Source organism: Cyanistes caeruleus, chromosome 26 (genome assembly GCF_971803275.1).
Source record: "Cyanistes caeruleus chromosome 26, bCyaCae1.hap1.1, whole genome shotgun sequence".
NCBI classification, from domain to species: Eukaryota; Metazoa; Chordata; class Aves; order Passeriformes; family Paridae; genus Cyanistes; species Cyanistes caeruleus.
In genome coordinates this window covers 4,404,365-4,426,556 of record NC_141726.1, presented here as the reverse complement: position 1 = coordinate 4,426,556, position 22,192 = coordinate 4,404,365, and the positions used below count along the sequence as shown (strand labels likewise).

Sequence of the window (22,192 nt, the reverse complement as noted above, 5' to 3'; positions counted from 1 at the left end):
AGTCCAGTCCTCAGAGCAGGAACCTGGCAAAGAACAGTTCCCATTTTCACAGTCAAGCGTCGGTGAGACCTTCAGTATTTAATTTATTCCAGCAGCTAAGCCAAGATAGGGAAGGCTCTTTCCAGCCACTCCTCCCAATTTTACTCACAAAATCTCTTGTTCTGTGTTCTTGCTCTGTTTAAAATTCTTGATGCACAGAATAAGCCTCCTCTTTGCATTTCACGAGTTAAATAGGCTGAAAGGTTACACCTCCAATGTAGAAAGGTTTTAAGTTAAACAGTATAGAAAATATTTAACTAATAAGCTTTTCTTAGTAGCTTACCAACTTCTACCCATCACTCAACAGACAGTGTTGGCACAGATTTGTACCTAATGAAAAAATTCTGCAGGCAAGGGCTGGAGGATTAGGACATCCTTTTCTTCAAAATTCAGTCTTTTGGGCAAAATTGGAGATTTTTTTCTTCTGTTTCATTTTTGTACTTGTCTCCAACAGTAATTAAAATATAAGTAAGGTAGACATTGGCATGGCTTTGTAATGGGATAAGTCTGACAGTGACCAGATGCTTCAGGGAAGAAATGTATATTCCATCATTTTATATCCAACAGAGTGTTTTGTCATTTATTCCCTTTTAGTTATCATTGAAAACCTGAGATGTATCCCAAAATCCTGGAGGATGGAACATTCTGCAGAGTCAGGATTAAGGGAAAGGTACTTGTAGCAGTCAGAGTCAGCCCTCTCAGAGTCCTGTGGGCTTTCAGGTATTTTCAAAGCCACCCTAAATCAGTATTTTTGCTTTTTTTTTATTATGTCAATTCTTTAGAACTGGAATAAAATCCAAATTACAAAAGGCTGGAAAGGGAGATTCATTCTGAAGTCAGTTTTTGGGGTTTTTTTTGTTCTTTTTTTAAGGGGGGCTGCCCAACTTTAATATTTAAGATAGCGACAAGTTACATTTTTGGATAGTAAATATGGATGTTTAGTTAATTTAATGGCAAACAAAAAAAAAAAAAAAAAAGGAAATTATGTGAAAGAACCAATCAAGCATCACACAAATCATAGGTTTTTTTGGGGCAGAGAAAATTCTGTAAGAAACACCTGAAAAGGGGGAGAGAGAATTTTTTAATTCAGTACTTCAGCCTTTGAAAGGATGGGAAGATATTGTCAGGTAATAAGGATATTTAAGAGGTGAGACATTAATCAGAGGATGATGAACTTTGTTTTCACTCTTGACTGTGCTTTATGAACACAAAGTAAACAGAAACCAAGTAAAAATAATCACAGAATTCCTTAGAAAAGACCTTTAAGATCAAGTCCAGCACTAAACCGTATCCCTAAGAGACGAAGATGAAAGAAATACAAGGAAATAAATAAATTCAGTGGGAACATCCCTATGTGGTCTTTACTTTCCTCCTTGAAAGGAAAGGAAATGTTCCTTGTGCTGATGAGGGGCACGTGATCCTCACAGAAATATGAAGACAATCAGAGGTAATGGAAGGAGACAAAAAGAAAACAAATACTTTCATTTAGAGAAAAAAATAAAAACAAGGAAAATACGTGACTGTAAAATGAAGGACATGGAAAACAGAAGGCACTTAACGTTTATCTTGTCTTGCAATACAAAAATAAGGAAACAACGACCAAAATTAAGGCAACAAATGTAAAAATGGTAACTTTTAAAAAACAGAAAAACATCATTGACCTGTGGGAATCGCAGCCTTGAGCTAAACCTCCAAGCTTAATAAGATACTTTAAAAATGACTACAAATATCTAGTTATGCTACTGAGAATAACAACATAGAAATCCAGAAAAAAAGCCCTCATTTGCCCTGCAAATCAACAATTCATCTGCCTGTGTTTAAAAAGTCTTCCTGTGGATAGATTGTTCCATCTGCCCATTTAGAGCCACTTCAGATCTTGTTCTGAAGCATCTGGTCCTCAGTATTGTTAAGATTTATGATCTCTAATTAAATTGAGTATTGATCCAAAAATCCTAAAAACACCCCCACTATTAAGAAACACTTAATAGTCTGACCTTTGCAGTTGGCAGTTAAGATTTCAGGCCTGGAGAGAACACTTTATTTTCCCCTCCCCTTTATCCATCCCCAAACACACACAAACCAATTCCAGCCATTTTTTATCCTGGAACAGCAGGCACTGATACCTGGGATTTGTTGTCAAACTGTTTAATGGAAAGGGAAAGGGAAACATCTATGAAATTTGAGCAAAGTTACTCCATATTCTTTGAAATATTTCTTGTTCTGTGTATTTGATTTAGTCCAGGTTGCTCAGGAATATTTCTTAGCCATTTCATAACAGGCATTTTAGGAGTTTAAAAGCTCCAGGAAATTAAATGTCTGTTTTCACATCAAGTCCAGTTTTGGGCTGCTGACCAAGTGTCCCATAAAATAGAGTATAAGTCTTATTTAAGACATTTTCATCTGGGTCATCACAAAGATTTTTAAGTCACCCCCTCCCCAAACCTAAGCCAATAAATTATAATTTTTGTAGGAACAATAAAACACCATTTCTTGTGTCCTTGGGATGCTTCCCATGGAGAGGAGGGTGCTTAATGCTTACACTGAATTTAGCATGAAGTTCTCAAGTTGTCATTTGTTGGTCACCTGTAGCCTGGAATAAAAATGCTGCACTCTCTGGTCATGATGATACAAGAAAGTTATACAGTTTTTACACAACTAAAAATAACATAGTGACTTTTTAGCTGTCCCTGGGAAAGGTTATATAGTATATATATATATATTTATATGGGCTTGTTGTCTAAGAAACCCCAGGGTTCAGCCAAACATGCTTACAAAGCTGTAAAAAAGAAAAAAATATATCATTTTCTAAGTCTACAGCCATTGAGTTCCATGATCCCAAGAACTGGAATAACACTCAGGTCTGTCCGAGGAATGCAGAGCCCCAGGAGCATCTCCTGCTCCTCTCCTGACAGTGCTGGGTAAGAGAAACTCACTAAGCAACAAAAACAAATAACTTCTTTTGTTAGAGAAGTAAAATTCCTTCATCGTTATTCATCTCTGTAGCCTAATTGTGGGTGAAATGACACAAATATAGTGTCTGGAACTTCCAGTACATCTTGGTCTCACTGGTACAGACTGGAAAAGGTGCACAGAATTCGATATCCTGAGCTGGAGTGACCCACAAAGATCATCTAAATCCAACTCCTGGCCCTGCATGCCAACAATCCCACCATGTCTGGGCACTTTTGAGAGGTTTCAAAATACAAAAAAAAGAGTATTTTTAATAGTGCTTATTAAAACAGCCCAGTCTGAGATCCTAATTTTGAGACTAAAGCATCCACTGGCATCAATTAATGATCCAAATTTTTAATCAGTTTGTCTCTGATGTGTTAAGCATTGATGTGCTTACTTTCTTTTAAAGAAATAGGTCTTGAGCATATGATCTATTAAAGATTCACCTCGTCCTAATAAATTTTACAGAAGTCCTTTTCCAGACAAAAGTGCCAAAACATTTTAAATGCTCTTTCTTAATTAGCTGCCTTTTTTCTTATCATAACATGAAGATTTTGTGAAATTTCATGGAAGATTCTCTTCACTTCTGAACACTCAAGAGAGGTTGTCTGGTGTGGGGGGGTCTTTATAATTCATTTATAGCCCAATGATATAAACCACACCTCTTTACAAGCATATAAAATGGGAAATTTACAATAACCTGCAACTTTTGAAAAGTATTTAGAGCTCACTCCCTCTCTTTGAGGCTTTGAGACGTGCCCCATTGCCTGCTATAAAAATTATCCATGTAATATTGCAGTTTCCTTGTTTATCCATAATTTCAGGATGGATTCTTTTTAACAAAACAACGCATGGGTGTTCTGCTAACAAACCAGCATGGCCTCAATGACGTGTCCATAAATACATGCAAGTCTGGACCTGTTCAACCATGTGTCTTTGTAGGATCAGCTGGCAGAGGACATCAGGTCACAGTAGATTCTCCCTCTTCCATGGAATTCCCAATCCTTGTCTTCCAACTACCTAATATTTGGTTTCACTTCCTTCTCCTCTGCTTCATCCTCACTGTCATCGACTTGCTGGATGACCAAGTCGGTTGAGCCATCCTCCACGATCTCAACGTCAGACCTGTTGTCCTCCCCGTAGTGCCACCTGGAATCCTTGTCCCCATCCTGTGGGAATTCCAGAGGCGCCTCAGCCTCCAAGTCAATGCGGATACTGTCAATGCCAGCCTCAGCCAGGCACTCGTTGCACAGTCTGTAACGCCGGGTCCCCTCCTGGACCACCTGTCCCGTCAGCTCGGTCACGTGGCGCTTGCACTTCCTACAGATGGGTTTGCACGCTTGGTGGATCTGGGAAAATCACAAGGGATGGATTTGTAAAGCATCCACAAAGGAGGTTTTTGGGAGATGACAAAAAGTAAAATTGCAGTGTTACCTTAATTTGAGAGACATCAAACACTGAACTGCACCAGCCCAGGCATGGTAATTGCCCACTGGAGCTCTCCCAGGCTGCAGAGAGCAGAACCTCTGCAAGCCATCAATTACCCAACAAATTCCTCCCCTTTCTTGCAAATTATCCTTCAATTCAACTGCAGCCAAACCAAATTAATTTTCTATTCCCCCTCTTCTTTTACAGAAGTCATTAGATCAACCAGATACGCTCACACTGTGTTTAATTAGCCAGATTTACACATTAAATAAATCATGCAGTTGCTAAAAATACTCACAGTTCGAAAATGGCTGCTGAGGTGATCCAGCCTGCTGAATCTCTTCCCACACGCCTCGCAGGGGTACGGCCGCTCCCCTGTGTGACAGCGAAGGTGACGCTTGAGGTCAGCTTTTCTCTTCACCACGTGGCTACAGAATGGACACTTGAACCTCATCCTGGCTAGGTCATCTGTCAGAAAATAATGGTGTTAAAAAAAATATATATATATAAAAATCAAAGATATGTCACTTAATGCTCTAGGAAAAGGTGTTTTATGAGAAGAATAGCACGTCACTTTTATTAAAACAGTGTTCACTGGTTGTTTCAAGCAGAAAGATTTTGTGTTTTCCTGTAGATTACACAGGAGTGCAACAAAGGAGGAGTGGACCACTGGCTGTATTAACACAGACCTGATAAAGCCAGCTTGGACAGGGCTTGGAGCAACCTGGGATAGTGGGAGGTGTCCCTGCCTATGGCAGGGAGTGGAGCAAAACGAGCTTTAAGGTCCTTTCCAACCCAAACCATTCTGTGCTTTCATGAAAATGAGCTTAAAAATATCCCAATTTATATTTATTTTTAAATTTAATACCCCAACTACTTCAAGAACTCAAAATTATTTAAAGATAATTAGTTAAATTTTCCAAACATACATTTCTGGACAATACATCGGTTTTTTTGGCAGTTGTTCTTTACTATTAAGACCTATTTTCTCAGGGCCAGAAGAGAGGATTCACAGGTATCTGTGTGAGCAGCACCAAACCCCACTCACCTTCAGCCCAGCTCCCCATGACTCCAAGGATGGAGGGCATGCTCCCGTACTGCTCCTCAGCTTTGGAGGACTTGGATTTACTGGAGGAGCGGGGTGACTCGTGCTCCTGCTGCGACACAGCCAAGCCCCTGGGCATCACTTCAGCCCCTTGGCTGAACTGGTAGCCCACGTGAGGAGCTTCAACCTCCGGGTCAATGTGAACTTGCTCCTCAGCCGGCGCAGCGTGGCCGGCAGGCTCGGCAGCCCTGTCCTCCAGCTTGCTTGATTTATAGTGTGGGATGTCAGAAGGTTGCTGCAGCCCCAGGTGCCGGGATTTCTTGATGGAATCCTGCCGCTGCTCGTGTTTGGACAGCTGCTGCTGGGCATTTCTTTGAGAGGTGGGGTAATAGTTGAAATTGCTCCAAGCATTCCCGCCCATCATACAAGTCCCAGGGTCTGGGCTCGAGTGGGAATGTGGGGGGCTGCTCTCTGCCCTCCACCCTCCACTGTACACACAGGATCGGTCCACACCGTTGGAACTCACATCTTTGTCTGACAGGCTGAAGTAGCGATCCTTCTCCTTCTCACTGATGTCCAGCGATGACTTTATGAAGGTTTTACACACGCTGATCACATCGGTCATCTGCAGATAGCTGGCGGCTGACATGACTTCGATGACATTCTGACCAGTGAGGGACAGTTTTCCTGAATACACAAAATCTAGGATAACTGTAAAGGTGTCAGGAGAGAAGGCCTGGAAAGTGGCTGTTGTGGACTGACTCGTCTCCTTCGAGCTCTGGGAAAGGAGCATTTTGAAGTAGCCACTGCTGGCGAACAGCACATTGCGATGGGCTTTGAAGACCTTGCCCTCCACCAGGATGTTGCAGTCACAGAACAAGTCCTGCCTGCGCTGCTCATTTAGTTGCTGCAAGAGGTGAAACTGGTGAGAAGAAATCTCCATCCCAGAAAAGGTGAAATGAAACGTTGCTCTAAAAAAAAATTAAGAAAATTATTACACTCTTGACTTCAAAGTCGTGTAACTCAGCCAAATATGTCAGACCCAATTCTACGTCCGTATTTACAAATAATCTAATTTCTTTAAATCTATATTTAAACCACAATAGGCTAAAGCATAGATTCATTTTCCAACAGGACAAGAGGGATGACAAAGCCAAGCCAACGTTATTTGGCAGAGACGGGTGTGCTACAGCCGGGAGCATTTCCATGCCCAGGATGCGGGCTGGAAGCTGGGCTGGACTCGTGCCGCCCGCTGGAGCTGCGCAGCCTTCAGGCAGCTCCGGGAAGACGAGGAGCCAAGAGCAGCTGCGGCTGCGGCCGTGCCTGGAACCGGCGATTCCGCCTCGCCCCGCTCCGTGTGGGCTCCAGCCCCGCCGCCGCCGAAGGCTCCGGGAGCGAGGCTCGGCGGCAGCGGCCCGGCCGCCGTCACTCACCCGCCCGCCCGGTCCCCGCTAGCCCGGGGTGCCCGACAGCGCCGGAGCCGCCCGGCCCCGCTCCAGCCTCGGAGACCGCAGCGCCCGCCAGCCCCGGCCGGCTGCGAGCTCCCCTCCGCCCTCACGGACCGCCCCGGACCGGGCGTGCCGCCCGCAGCCGCCCGCGGGAACGGAGCCGCGGCTGCCGCTCCGCCAGAGCCCCCCGTGTCCCCGCCTTGCGCCCGGTGCCCGGCTCCCGGTGCCGCTCCCGCCCCGCCGCCCTCAGCCCCGTCCGCCGGCAGCGCCCCCGCCCGCCCCGCGCAGCCCTTTTGTGTCCGCACCCGGGGCTGCAAATGGCGCCCGCCGGGGACGCGGCAGCGCCGGCACCGAGCGGCACCGAGCGGCTCCGGGCGGCACCGAGCGGCTCCGAGCGCCTCCGGGAGGCACCGAACGGCTCCGGGCGGCACCGAGGCACCCGCGGCCCCTGCGGAGCCCGCGCCCTCCTCGCCGCCCCTCACAGCCGGGCTGGCTGCGGGGCCCGTTCCGCCCCAAACCCAGCGCCCTGCCCGGCCTACCGGCGTGCGGGAGCCGCCGCTCACCGGCGGAGTGCTGCGGGCGGTGGCTGCGGGATCCCGGCCCCACCTCGGGGCTCGCCGTGCCTGGAGGCGCCGCGCCGCTGCTCCCGCAGCCCCGAGCCCTGCAAGCCCGAACGGGAGAGAAACAAAAGGTATTTGCTGACGTGGGCGTTGGACAGAGACGCCCGAGGGCTGGGGACACAATTAAAGGGGCAACGCACCGATTGCAGCCGCAGCCCAGCGCCTGCCTCGGCCCGAGCGCCCCGCGGCCGCCGCCGCTCGCCGCTCCCCTCACCCACATGCTGGCCGGGAGGGGATGGGATGCCCTAGATGCCTCCTTTTCACACCTTTATATATAGCAGGGGCCTCGATGACCCAAATCCCTCTCATTTCTCTTGCAGCATCCTCCGAAGGAGATGTGACATCTTCTTTTCTCTGTTGGTATCTGTTATCTTCTGAAGAATGCATATCCAAAAGCGAAACCTGAACCTCTCACCTTCAGAGGTAGAAACCCACTCCTGGCCACGGGCCCCTGGACACGAACGGTGATCCTTTTCCATGTTAAAAAAACTTGATGTCAGCTTCTCAGAGGCTGCTCCGAGGGCAGCCCAAGCTCTAGGTGAGGGCAGCTTGGCTCTGAGAGGAATCCTGCACTGTTCTCTTTCACCTTCTCTGCCTCCAAGTTCACTTAGTATCCTCCTTCTTCTTCCCACCAACACCTTTTCTCTGATTTTGATGCCCCTGTTATTTTTCATAAATATTTATTTGCCCATGGAAACCGCTTTTGCTTAACCGAGCCCTTTGTGGCATTTTTGGCCTTCAGAAGTTCCACCTTGAAACAATTTATTTTTCTTTCCCCAGTGTAGCAAAACTGACTAAAACTTTATGTAGAATATAACAATCCAAAGACTCTTTGATCATTAGAACCATTCTCCCACTAATTGATACAGATTTATTCATCTCCAATTTATATCCATTCATATTTTGCATTTATGGATATACGTAACAGTATTATTTACCAGCTTAATTCCCCCTTTTTCATAAACTTTCTTAGTTTTGTAGATTTTGCTTTCAAACCCAGGCCATGCTCTTAAAATCTTCATGAGACCCATTCTGCTTCTGTGAGATTCTGCTCTAAATTAATCATTCTTGAACGTGAAACAACTGGAATTCACACACTTCTCACAGCTCTTACCACTGAGAAATAAAGAACACAACCAACTAAACAATTTGATTAATATAAACTAGAACATTTATTTGTAGCATTACTTTTATTTCTTGAATTCATTCCTTTTAAGTTTATTTTTGCCTGTCAAGCCAACTAAGTAGCGCCTCTTTATAGTTAACATGGAATTACAGAATCCAAGGGTGGTTTGGGCTGGAAATGACCTTGAAGGCCATGGGCAGGGACACCTTGTTGCTCAACATTCTACATATTTTTTTTTTTCCACATTTCTGCCCAAAATTATTTCATCAGCTGAAAGCTTTCCTTGGAGAAGAATTATCTGGAGGTATTTGTTCTGTTTGACTTGCCTGGGTGGTGCTTTCACTTGTCTGTCAGTGGAGTTTTATATCAATGTCAACAGGAGCTCGAGGGTTCTCCTTCTTCAGGAACAGGCAAGAGAATTTAAAGAATATGGGGGGAAATGTCAGTGTTATCTGGAGTAGCTTAATTAGAATTTTTAATGATGCTACAAGTGCTTTCCTCAGAGCACTTCCTGCTCTCTGTTCTGTGCTGTGGATCCAGGAACAGCCACAGAAAAACCTTTGGTTTTCTCATCCATGGGGCTGATTTCATCCTGCTGCGCACAGTGATGCATCCCAAACAATCCCAGACATGCAGTGAGTTTTTTGAGTTGTGTTTCTAAATTTTAGGGTAAATTTCAGCTGAGAAAGTTCCACTTGAGATGCTGTTTGGAGAATTTATCCAGAGGGAATGTGCTTGGCAGCTGTGTGAAGGAGGTGAAGGAGCTGCTCCTCACAGCCAGAGTGTAAAGAGTCTGCTCTTCAGAGAACAATCACACTAAAAAAATTTACATTTTCCTTGCTCATAGAAAAATTAACGTACATTTCTCCTTAGGTTTGATAACCAATAGGATTATCAATAATAATATATAATGGTAGTGTGTATTATATTATTTTAATTAGCAGTGGCACCAGTTAAAAAGAGTTCAGTTTTCCTCAAATTAAATATTCCTAAGGAATCACAGCCTTCAGTGATGGTGCATTTTCTAACTTTAATTATCCAGGGATATTTTTTACCAAGGAAAAACTCAAGAGCCTATACTAGAACAACATAAGGAACTGTTCAAAGCCTAGAAATTAATCAGGAATGAGATTATGATTTTCATGTGATCAGTGCTGGCTTGGACTTGTGTTTTTCATCATTGTTCCTGTCCTCAGCTTTCCCAAGGACCAAACCAGGAGAGTTGAATTTCCCAGGATTTGAGCTCCACCTTTGTGTTCAAGCACAGATCCAAATCTCCAAGTACAAATCCATGGAGCTTTTGGGGCACCAGGAGATTGCTTCCTTTTTCAAAATGAGCAGGAGATCGGAATATCCTGTCCTAAACCCCTGAGTCCAGGGAGGAATCTTCCCTCTGGCAGTTCAATTTAGGAAAAGCCCGAGATTTGGTGCAACCCCAAATCTTATTCCTGTTCCAGCAGGACAATTAAAACCCTTATTAAACTCTTATCTTCACCCAATTTCCAGGAACACCCAAATGTCCCACATTTGCATGCAGCTCATGTTGATGACCAAACAATTCTCCTCCCCAAATCATTCCCGAGTTTTTTGACACCCTCTGATAGCCCTTGACTGCCCTGTGCTCCTGCTTTCCTCCTCCTTCTCCCACAAAGAATCCTTTTCACCGAGGCTGGAGATAACCACCCTCATCTCCTTTGAGTTCTTCAGCGTCTCACATCTTCAACAGGGGAAAAAAAAAAATGGAAAAATTGTGTATTTGCAGCAAGATTTTTGAAATATTCGATATAATTCAAAATTTTCAGGAAAGGTTATTTGGGATGCTGTCCTACCCATCCCCACATGCATTTTCTCCTTTCTGGGATAATTTTTCTCAGCAAGAAAAATGAGAAGTTTAAAAAGGAGTTTAGAAAGTTGAATTAACATAAAACTACAAAGACTGTTAAAAAAACCCCAAGTCAGTGTTAATAAAAGATTTTTTTAAAATCTCACTTGGCTAGGGTTTAAGTAAACAGAATCCCTTCAGTCCTTTCCTTCCAAAAACCTGATTTTTCTTGCAAACTAGCTGTCCCCAAAATGGATATATTAATTTTTAAACCAAATTAATTAAATGAAAATATTAATTATTTAATTTTAACAACAGAAATTGAAACGTGAGCCTCAATCTGAACACTCAGGTTTACTCAGTCAACATTTGAACGGTAAAAAAAAAATCAAAGCAACCCTCTCAGAGAGTTTTATTTTCTAGACAGTCAAAAAAAAACTCCAGAATGCTCCAAGATCCACAAATATAATTCAGTCACTTCCACAAATAAGGTTAAGTTTATAAGAATTTGTCATCATTACTGGACTAAAGGACTTCGGTTATGAAACTGTCTTACAAAACATTAAGAAATTCAACGACAGCATTTGGAAGATTTACAAGGGCTTTGCACCAAGAGGTTAAATGCACTACAAATACCAGTGCAGCATGTATTTCCTTCAGTGAAATACAGTGCATTTCTGTGCAAAAATACATTAAAATGTGTATTCCTAAATAAAGTCAAGTACAACGAGCTAAGTTTTAAGATATGTCGTCTTCACGGCCTTTAAAAACCTTTGAGAAAGAGATTCTAATAGAAAGAACTCCCCTAAAAACATGATTTTTGATTCTTCATCAAGCACCACAGGAAGGTTTTTTTTCCAACAGCCAACATCATTTTCTCAAAGCTTGTAGAGGCTGCATCTACAAATGGAAGATTTCAGGAAAAAACATCCAGAAAACAAAGTGGAAAGCACAAGCAAACGGATTTACATGAACACCCCGGTCACAAAAACGTGGAAAAAACTCCATCCTCTTCTACATCCAAAGGCTGAAAAGACTCCACGGGAAACAAAAACAAAGCAGCACAAAATGACAATTTCCCAGGAAACACCGAGTTTGGTGGAATTTTCCCTGTGGAAAAGCCACCCCCCGCCCGCCCCGGACCCCTGACAGCTCCATTCTCTAGGCACAAACACACGAGGACAATCTCTAAGACCAAAGACAGCAGGGTGAAGGGAAAGGTCTCTGCAGCCATTCCTGCAGCTTCCAAAGGGTTCATTTTCCCTGCTCCAAGGGTCTCCACAGGCTCAGAGTTCACGCCAGGAACTTCCCAACCTTGTGGAGCACCAGCCAGAACCAGGCTCAGCTGATATTCCAGGTCTAGCGGCTTCGAGCAATATTTACAAGGAGGTGGAATCTTCATGACCAGAGCTGGTCACTAAATATTAATTGGATCTCTATTTACATTCCTGCCCCACTTCCATCACCAATCTCCCATGAAATTCAGATTATCCATGGCTCTCAAGGCAGGAAGTCCCTCCTTTATCACCCTTTGGTTTTTGGTGGACTCATCAAAAATCCAGCAGTCCAAAAGACAAACCCTGGGAGGTTGGAAGGCGCTTTTCCAAAGATTCCAGCGAGATTTACAAGCTCCACGTTTTGCTCAGGTTTTCAAGAGCACCAAGGAGCCAAAACCACAGCAGGATTTTCAGAGGAGATCAACTCCAAACGTGGCACCCCCATGAGCTGTCCCTTCAATGTCCCTTAATTCAGATTGACTAAAACAGGGGCTCCAGAGCAGGGAATTTTCTGAAGGTCTTGTCCTGTGTTCCAGCTCCTACAAACTCAAATTTCCAGCTGCCCTGGAACACAGATGACTGAAACTCACTCAAATTAAGGGACAAAAAATAAAACCAGCACATTATGTGGTGACACTCATCAAGAACTTGGACCAGACCACTCCAAAATAAATCTCTTTTCCTTCTGCTCTTTTCAGCAGCCACCAGTAAAGCGAATTATTTAAAAAGATCTTTGTTTCTTCTCTCCTCATCCTACCTGGTGTGGAAATGAATCCTTGGTTGCACTTGTGAGAGCAGAATCACCTCTCACAAATAAATCTGACGTGACAGTGGGATTGTTTCACTGCTGGATGAAGCAGAGGGAGAAGTTGAATTGCTCTTTTTTCAACGTGTACAAGAAAAGCACGAGGAACACAGAAAAAAAAAAAAAAGCCTGGTTAAATCAGAGGGCTTTTGGGTTTTTTAGGTTTGCCAAGTGGAAAATCTTTACCAAAACCCTCAGGAAACAGCACCAAGTGGGAGGAACTGCTCACTCTGTGTCAGCCCAAATCTGCCTACAGAATTCTGCTCCAGCCAAAAAGATTTCAAATTTGCCTTTTCATGAAACACCTAGGAGCAGCAGAGTGAAGAAACATTAACAGTCTAATTTCACAGTATATTTCAGTTTTGTCCCTTTGTCAGGGAACAGGAGGTCACCCCTAGGCAAACAGGCTTTCTGGTGCTGCTGGGTTTTCTTCTAAAGCTTCCCAGCCTGAATTTTAACAGCTCTTAAAAACTTGCTGCTGGAAAGGTGACAAAATCTCATCTCCTTTGAAAACCTTTAGCTGCTCCAGCAAAGAAACAGGAGGTCCACAGTGGAGGTTATTTAAAAAATAAAATAAAATAATAATAAAAAATTGGATAGAAGCACAAAACATTAATCATGAGAGGATCCCCAAATTCTAAAAGGAATTACAATAAAAGAGAAAGAAAAGGATTCCAAAAGGGCATTCAGAGCTCTTTTATAGCATAGCTCAGATATTTCACTGCTCCTCAGCTACACCAGGTGTGGATCTGGTTATTCAATCTGCCACAGTCAGAATTCCCAAGGAACCTGCCTGACAGCTTTTAACTCCAATTGTAAAAAGCTGAAAAGAATTTGGGCTTTTCTCTTAGTCCTGGCCACTAAGACATCACTATTTGTGCTTAATATTTAATCCAAGACTACTGATATCTGAGTGACATTAAAGACACAGCTGAAGATTCACAGCCTGAGCTCTTAGGAGTGGAAGATGCAGTAAAAATTCAGAAAGAGAAGCTTGATTTCTAAATTCCTGCAGTTAATTATGTGAAGTAGATTTATTCTTCCTGTCCTTTCAGCAGCAGCATTTTTTTTGTTGTGTTTTTTTTTTTTTGTTATCCTGGTTTTTCTGCCCTGGTTTCCAGGTCATAGCCAGTCTCAGTGAACATTTATGGTTCATAATTTAGATAATACTGTCCTAAAACAGAAGGATTACAGATTAGCTTGGAAAACTCCCAAGGTAAGAGATGTAAACCACATTTCATGTCATCTTCAGAGAAAAGGTGGTGCCACTTTCAGATCTGGGATTAAGGACGATGAGTCATTATTTGAAGAAACCTGTCCCCAAAACAACCCAGAGGTGTTCCACCTGCAAAACCAAAACCAGGAGGCAGAGAAACTGCTCAAGTCCAACCTCTGTGAGCCCCAGACAGAAGATTCTTCACAGATTTCTGGTGCACAGCACTAAAAACTTAAAAAGTATTAAAAAATTCCAATTCTCCCCGCGATTTAATTAAAAAACAGAATAATAGAACCCAGCACAGTGTCACTGATTGAGCAAATGTGCAGTTTTCCATCACAAACATCACCAGGGAACCTCTCAGTGCTCCCCCTCTCCTCTCACTGCTACATCAAAGTCTCTCTGTCCGACAAACTCCGGTGAATTTCCTGCTTGTCATCACCATCATCATCCTCAGCTGGCTCGTTTTCCTCCCCAGACTCCACATAGATGGGCCAATCATTGTCAGCATCCCCTTTTTCCTGCCCTTCCGAGGCCGTTTCCACCAGGCTGAGGTTGATGGGCACCGAGTCCTCGTGGGTGGTGGTGACACAGGTGCAGCTGTCACAGAGCCCGAAGCGCCTCAGCCCCTGGGACAGGCTGTTGGTGAAGGTTCTCCTGCAGCCCTTGCAGATGATGGGTTTGTTGGAGCGATGGACCTGCAGGGAAAACAGCAAATTTTTTGGGTGGGGAAAAGGCAATTTTTTGGTTTGGAGAGATTGATGGAAGAGGGAAACAGGAACATTTTGGTTGAAGGGGTCCCATCATGAGTCTGGCCACAAAAATTTGGAATACCCGAGTAGAAAAATCATGGAATGGTTTGGGTTGGAAGGGACTTAGAGTTTGTCCAGCCCATGGACACCTTCCTTAATTCCAGGCTGCTCCAACCTGGCCTGGAACACTTCCAGCAATGAGGAAACCACAACCTCACCACCCTCACAGGGCAGAATTCCTTCCCAAAATCTAATCTAACAGGTTGGGAGAACAAAACACGCAAATCCTTATTGTCCATTTCAGGAGAAATATCAAACATCCAATGGACAAAAACAACAAACCAAATATTATCATTAATTGAAAAGCTTCTCTCTCATTGGCAACACTCATTTCCCTCAGGAAATACAACTGGAAACCACCATGAAAACCTCTGAAAAAAATTCCCTGGTGGATATGTCAGAAATAACTATGTAGTCATTGGCTTTTGCAAATTATTATTAGTCACAATTTTGATATAGTACAGTTGTAATCACTTTTATTTGCTTTAATAATCTGTTAGCTCTTGTAGCCAATGCCCTGCATAGCATATAAATATATAAATATATAAAATAAATATGAACATATTTATTAAATATAAGTATAAATATAAATATAAATATAAGTATAAATATAAATATAAATATAAATATAAATATATACACTATAAATGTATACTGTATATATATAGTAGTGTGATAACTATGTATTATAGCATAGGCTTTTGAAAAATATTAAAATAGAGATTATGTGTTGTGCATAATAATGTTAAATGCTTTTATTTATCTAACTATCAATGGTAGGAATAACTCAGATAATTGTGTGAAATAACTTTGTTGATTCAATGTAGCATTTTATCTAAATGAGGACATTAAAAAGATCCAGGAAAATAAACACCAAGAGGAAAAAATGCAAGAAGTTTATGACTGAGCCTCCATTTATCAAAAAGTGTGAAACAACAAACCAGAACCTCGAAAAGAGATGAAATATGTGAAATTTCATCTGCAAGATGGCATGAAAACGGGGCAAAAATCAAACCAAGCAAAAGAATTCCTGGAACATGTAAGCTCACAGGAATATCTGAATATAATCCTCATGAATTTAACCAATGTAATGAAAAAGTATATAAAAAAATTGTTTACAGCTAATAGCAGTGCCTCTGCCAGTTTACCAAGCATCTCAACAGTCCTTTTGATGCCTTGTGAAAGCTCACAGGAATATCTGAATATCTGTAATGCTCATGAACATGAATTTAACCAATATAACAAAAAATTATATAAAAAGCCCCTAACAGCGGTGCCTCTGCCAGTTTACCAAACATCTCAACAGTCCCTTTGATGCCTTGAGAAAGTTAAAGCTTGGAAAGAGGATGGTTTGTGAGGTGTGGCCCTGTGGAATATCTGAATATAATCCTCATGAACATGAATTTAACCAATATAACAAAAAATTATATAAAAAAAACCTAACAGCGGTGCCTCTGCCACTTTACCAAACATCTCAACACTGTGTTCAGTCCCTTTGACACTTTGTGAAAATTAAAGATTGGAAAGAGGATGGTTTGTGAGGTGTGGCACTGTGGAATATCTGAATATAACCCTCATGAACATGAATTTAATCAGCGTAACAAAAAAGTATATAAGAAAATTGTTTAAAGCTAACAGCAGTGCCTCTGCCAGTTTACCAAACATCTCAACTCTGTGTTCAGTCCCTTTGACACTTTGTGAAAATTAAAGATTGGAAAGAGGATGGTTTGTGAGGTGTGGCACTGTGGAATATCTGAATATAATCCTCATGAACATGAATTTAATCAATATAACAAAAATTATATAAGAAAAAGGTAACAGCGGTGCCTCTTCCAATTCACCAAACATCTCAACTCTGTGTACAGTCCCTTTGACACTTTGTGAAAATTAAAGATTGGAAAGAGCCTCATTTGTGAAGTGTGGCACTGCGGAATATCTGAATATCTTTAACCTCATGAACATGAATTTAACCGAAAAAACCAAAAATTATATAAAAAAAACCTAACAGCGGTGCCTCTGCCAGTTTACCAAACATCTCAACACTGTGTTCAGTCCAATTAAAGACTGGAAAGAGGCTGTTTTGTGAGGTGTGGCCCTGTGGAATATCTGAATATAACCCTCATGAACATGAATTTCATCAACATAACAAAAAAGTATATAAGAAAATTGTTTAAAGCTAACAGCAGTGCCTCTGCCAGTTTACCAAACATCTCAACTCTGTGTTCAGTCCCTTTGACACTTTGTGAAAATTAAAGATTGGAAAGAGGATGGTTTGTGAGGTGTGGCCCTGTGGAATATCTGAATATAATCCTCATGAACATGAATTTAACCGACAAAACAAAAAATTACATAAAAAAGCCCCTAACAGCAGTGCCTCTGCCAGCTAACCAAACATCTCAACTCTGTGTTCAGTCCAATTAAAGACTGGAAAGAGGCTGTTTTGTGAGGTGTGGCCCTGTGGAATATCTGAGTATAACCCTCATGAACATGAATTTAACCAATATAACAAAAAATTATATAAAAAAAACCTAACAGCGGTGCCTCTGCCAGTTCACCAAACATCTCAACGCTGTGTACAATCCCTTTGACACTTTGTGAAAATTAAAGATTGGAAAGAGCCTCATTTGTGAAGTGTGGCACTGCGGAATATCTGAATATAATCCTCATGAACATGAATTTAACCAATATAACAGAAATTATATAAGAAAACCTAACAGCAGTGCCTCTGCCAGTTTACCAAACATCTCAACTCTGTGTACAGTCCAATTAAAGACTGGAAAGAGGCTGTTTTGTGAGGTGTGGCCCTGTGGAATATCTGAATATAACCCTCATGAACATGAATTTCATCAACGTAACAAAAAAGTATATAAGAAAATTGTTTAAAGCTAACAACGGTGTCTCTGCCAGTTCACCAAACATCTCAACGCTGTGTTCAGTCTCTTTGACACTTTGTGAAAATTAAAGATTGGAAAGAGGATGGTTTGTGAGGTGTGGCACTGTGGAATATCTGAATATAATCCTCATGAACATGAATTTAACCAATATAACAAAAATTATATTAGAAAAAGCTAACAGCGGTGCCTCTGCCAGTTCACCAAACATCTCAACGCTGTGTACAGTCCCTTTGACACTTTGTGAAAATTAAAGATTGGAAAGAGCCTCATTTGTGAAGTGTGGCACTGCGGAATATCTGAATATCTTTAACCTCATGAACATGAATTTAACCGAAAAAACCAAAAATTATATAAAAAAAACCTAACAGCGGTGCCTCCGCCAGTTTACCAAACATCTCAACTCTGTGTTCAGTCCAATTAAAGCTTGGAAAGAGGCTGTTTTGTGAGGTGTGGCCCTGTGGAATATCTGAATATAACCCTCATGAACATGAATTTCATCAAGGTAACAAAAAAGTATATAAGAAAATTGTTTACAGCTAACAGCAGTGCCTCTGCCAGTTCACCAAACATCTCAATGCTGTGTTCAGTCTCTTTGACACCTTGTGAAAATTAAAGATTGGAAAGAGCCTGGTTTGTGTGGCGTGGCCCTGCAGAATAGCTGAATATCTGTAATCCTCATGAACATGAATTTAACCGACATAACAAAAAATTATATAAAAAAGCCCCTAACAGCAGTGCCTCTGCCAGTTTACCAAACATCTCAGCAGTCCCTCTGACACCTTGTGAAAGCTAAATCTTGGAAAGAGGCTGTTTAGTGCAGCGTGGCCCTGGACTCACGCTGAGCGCGTGGCTGCGCAGGTGCTCCTGGCGCGTGAAGCGTTTCCCGCAGGTGTCGCAGGGGTACGGCCTCTCCCCGGTGTGAGAGCGGATGTGGCGCTTGAGGATCCCCTTCTGCTTGGCCGTGTAAGGGCAGAACGGGCACTTGTGCAGCTTGATGGGCACCACCAGCACGTCACCTTGGGGATAAAAACACACAGGGTTAGCTCAGGCAGCGTCTGAGCCGCTGCTCACGATGCTCGTCCTGCTCGTTTTCCTCCTCTTCCCCGTGCTTGGCTCACCTGGGATTTCCTCAGCTTGTGGCACTGCAGGATTCATCCAGCTGCCCTGGAAAATCAGCCTGACTGCTGCTCACGACAGCAAAATGTTAATTTTATTTTAGGGAGCGTTTTAATTAAGTATCAAAAAATCTGCTTTTAGTGAAGTGGGGTCTCTGCTCCATCTCAGCCATTTCCTTTTTTTATTATTAAACAATTAGCATTAAACAGCACCAGAAATGAAAACCTTTAACACAATCTGAAGGCAGGAACAGCACAGTTTGTCCATGTGTTTTCAAATTTAAATATGAAAATATGACTCCTTGTTTCTATTGCTTCCCTGTTGGGAACAATGAGATGTAAGACTCCAATATTATTTCCTGACAATATTTGACTGTTCCTAAAACCAAACCACAATGAATACACAATTTACGGAGTCAGGTGCAAAAAACAGAATTAAATTTGACATTTTACAGAAATGTGGGCATTGCCAACTTTTCCAGCACCAGCCCAGCTTCCCTTCCAGCAGAAAGGTGGAGATGTGATGCCAAAGGATTAATTTTCCCTGTTCCAGGGAAATGCTTTGTGTGTCAAGCAGGTGAGGCTGCAGAGCATTCTTTATATTAAGGTTTATCCAACCCACTATCAAAAAGGGTGTGTCTGGTATTAATGATGTGAGTGAGAGTCGGCTCAGCCCATTTTGGAGCTTCCCAAGGGATTGCAAATCCCTGCTGGGCATTTAGAGCTTCATTAAAACCCCAACCAACCCAGTTCTTAGCCCTGCATTGCTTCCAGTGCTCTACAGGCACCTGTGTCCCCTCGTTCTGCAATGAAGGATGACTGGAACAGAGGTGGACACTTGAAAAAAGTGACATTTATCTCATCTCTTCACCTGAGTGCAACATTCTTTTACCAGGACTTTATATTTTCTCATTTCTGGTGCCTTGTGAAGAAGCTGAGGCAGCAGCACCACTGAAAACTGAGAAACTCCCACTCTTCTCACTGCTACAAAATCCTGCTTTAGCACAGAAACAGAAGGAAAATTTGGTTTCTTTTCCCTCACTCCTACTCAAAACCCATCTCCCACTAACATTTCTGACACACTGTCAGGACTCCTGATGTTCCCTATCAAACTCTGGAAGCATTTCCCTTTTAATGACTCATGAACAGCCTGGAGATGTTGAGAGAGGGGGGGAAAAAAAAAAGGAGTAAAATTTGTGTGTTGGATTTTCTTGCCTTGCCACATGTCAAAAAGCAGCAGCGTGAGTGGTGTCAGCCCTGCTCTGAGAGTAAACCTGGATTTGTGATTTTATCAGTGCCCTGTTTGATAGCAGTGAGAGGATTTGTCACTTTTATTGGCTCTAAGGTCACACAGGCAGCTTGAGCTGGAGATGACAGGAAAATAAACTCGCTGGCTACAGTCAGTGGCAACTGTCACATCCTCAGCACCTGCGGCACTCACGGTTTGTGACAGCCACCTCCTGTCCTCAGAAAGCTGCTTGGACAAGACACTTATGAAAAACCAGATGAAATGCCCAAATCTTTAATTATCCACATCAGGAGAAATGCACACTGGCACGACTTTCTTCTTCTCCAGGTGCCTGACAATGCTGCCAGGAAATATTCCTGAGATATTCCAACTGGTGCCAGGCTAGGGGCAGCTGAAAAGTGAAAAAAGCTTCATCTTTATGCTAAACCACGGCATTGAAAGCTTTCAGTGCTCCTAAAGGACTCATAGGAATCCCTCAGTGTTGGATAAAACTGATTCCTGCCCTCTGAAATTGCAAGCAGGAGCAAACAGAGCAGCACTGGCAGGAGCTGTGATGGGATGAGCTCCTCCAGCTGCACCAGGTCCTGCAGCAGATCCCTCCTGTGGCAACTCAGCTCCTGTTGGGTTGCTCTTTGTGACCATCAGGAGTGAAAAATCCTTTTTAAAAATGGACCTGGCATTCAGTGAGGTCCCAGTGAGTTTGTTTATTAAAAAAGAATCACCCCCAGCGCAGTCTGGGGCCGTCAGGAATACTCACCTGCCACAGCTGCACCGAACAAACGAGTACAGCTGCTTTAAAAGTGCACAACAAGAGTTTATTTCACCGTGCCAAAATATTCTTGAACAAGGAGTAACAAAAAAAAGCTGCCCAACAAAGCTGTTCCCTCCTTCACTTCACAGCCTGCATCCCCCCGAGTCCTCTCACCTGTGTCCTCACCATACCAGTCGCTGTGAATGTCCATCATGGAGCTCACGGCTACTCCTGCATCCTCAGCCCTACCCTCAAATCCCCGGACAAAGTGATGCACCACGTCCTCCTTCCTCGGGGCCGAGCTGTTGCGCAGCAGAGCCTCCAGGAACTGCTTCATGTGGTAATTATTGCACAGCTCCACAGGCTGCCCCTCTTCCATCTGCTCCAGCGATATCGGCGCGGGATACTGCGGCAGCCGCTCGCCCACCTCCACCTCCACCTCATCGGGGTCGAATTCCACCTTGGGTTGCACCCCTTGGGGCAGCGAGGAGCCATCGGGGGAGTCGCTGCTCAGAGGGTCCCTGGCCACCAGCTGCAGGGGGTGGCAGCTGCTGCAGTCCCCGCAGGGAGGGTCCTGCTGGCACCCCGGGATCCTCTCCTTCTCCTGCAGGGAGGACACGGAGGCAGAGCTCTTGGAGCCCAAGGAGGTGCCCTCCCTGGCCGAGCTGCCGCTGTCAGCCTGGTAAAAAGCCGCTTCCCTCTCGATTTTCCTGCAGATGTCCAGGGAGGACCTGATGTAGGTTTTGCAGAAGTTGACCACGTCGGTCATCTGCAGGTAGCTGGCGGCAGACATCACCTCGATCACGTTCTCCCCGCACAGATCCAGCTTCCCGGAGTAGAGGAAATCCAGGATGATGGAGAAAGCCTCGGAGGTGACGATGTCCAGCGAGGCCGTGCTGTGCCGCCCGCTGTCCTGGATGTAGTGGATGAGCAGCGCTCGGAAGTAGCCGCTGTTGGCGAACAGGATGTTCTTGTGGGCTTTGAAGATCCTGCCCTCCACGATGATGCTGCAGTCGCAGAAGAAATCCCGCTTGCGCTGCTCGTTCAGCTCCCCCAGCAGCTTGGTGTAGTAGGACTGCACCTCCATGGCTGTGCCGGGAACAGAGAGAGCCGTCAGCGCCGGTACACCGGGCACACCGGGCACACCGCGTACACCGGGCATCCCGGCACCGCCACCCCCTCCCGGCACCGCGGGCACACGGGTACACCAGTACACCGGGCATCCCGGCACACCGGTACCGCGGTTACACCGGGCACACCGGGTACATCGGTACCGCAGGCACACCAGTACAGCGGACACACGGGGTACACTGGTAGCGCGGGTACACCGGGTACACCGGTACCACCACCCCCTCCCGGAACCGCGGGCACACCGGTACCACCACCCCCTCCCGGAACCGCGGGCACACCGGTACCACCACCCCCTCCCGGCACTGCGGGCACACCGGGTACACCGGCACCGCCACCCCTGCCCGGCGCTGCGGGAACACCGGCGGTACCGAGACAGGAGGAGCCGCGCCCCGGAGCCACCGCCAAGGATCGTCCTACCCAGCCCCGGGGGTCCGTCCCGCCCGGTACCGGAGGTCCCACACC

The 22,192-nt window shown here is 44.2% G+C and overlaps 2 protein-coding genes and 1 long non-coding RNA gene across 5 annotated transcripts; 1 reads left to right on the top strand and 2 right to left on the bottom strand.

The window, feature by feature from the left end:
* Positions 1-1,099: 1,099 nt before the first annotated feature.
* ZBTB8A (zinc finger and BTB domain containing 8A) lies at positions 1,100-7,660 on the bottom strand. Of its 3 annotated transcripts, none has more exons than XM_086863526.1 (4): positions 7,452-7,660; positions 5,468-6,435; positions 4,718-4,887; positions 1,100-4,340 (listed from the first exon to the last, which is right to left on the bottom strand). In XM_086863526.1, exons 2-4 carry the CDS (start codon positions 6,405-6,407, stop codon positions 4,008-4,010), a joined length of 1,443 nt encoding a protein of 480 aa, XP_086719652.1. In that variant the 5' UTR covers positions 6,408-6,435; positions 7,452-7,660; the 3' UTR covers positions 1,100-4,007. The 3 variants fall into 3 exon arrangements, with proteins under 3 accessions (XP_086719652.1, XP_086719653.1, XP_086719654.1); XM_086863527.1 differs by lacking the exon at positions 7,452-7,660 and adding an exon at positions 7,218-7,376; XM_086863528.1 differs by lacking the exon at positions 7,452-7,660 and adding an exon at positions 6,898-7,008.
* On the top strand, positions 7,335-8,707 carry LOC111939156 (uncharacterized). The gene is made up of 2 exons (XR_015279370.1): positions 7,335-7,603; positions 7,853-8,707. It is a non-coding gene; the product is annotated as an uncharacterized LOC111939156 (long non-coding RNA).
* Positions 8,708-10,868: 2,161 nt separating this feature from the next.
* ZBTB8B (zinc finger and BTB domain containing 8B) lies at positions 10,869-21,686 on the bottom strand. Its single transcript, XM_023941245.2, has 3 exons — positions 20,774-21,686; positions 18,322-18,500; positions 10,869-14,476 (listed from the first exon to the last, which is right to left on the bottom strand). Exons 1-3 carry the CDS (start codon positions 21,684-21,686, stop codon positions 14,165-14,167), a joined length of 1,404 nt encoding a protein of 467 aa, XP_023797013.2. The 3' UTR covers positions 10,869-14,164.
* Positions 21,687-22,192: the final 506 nt, after the last annotated feature.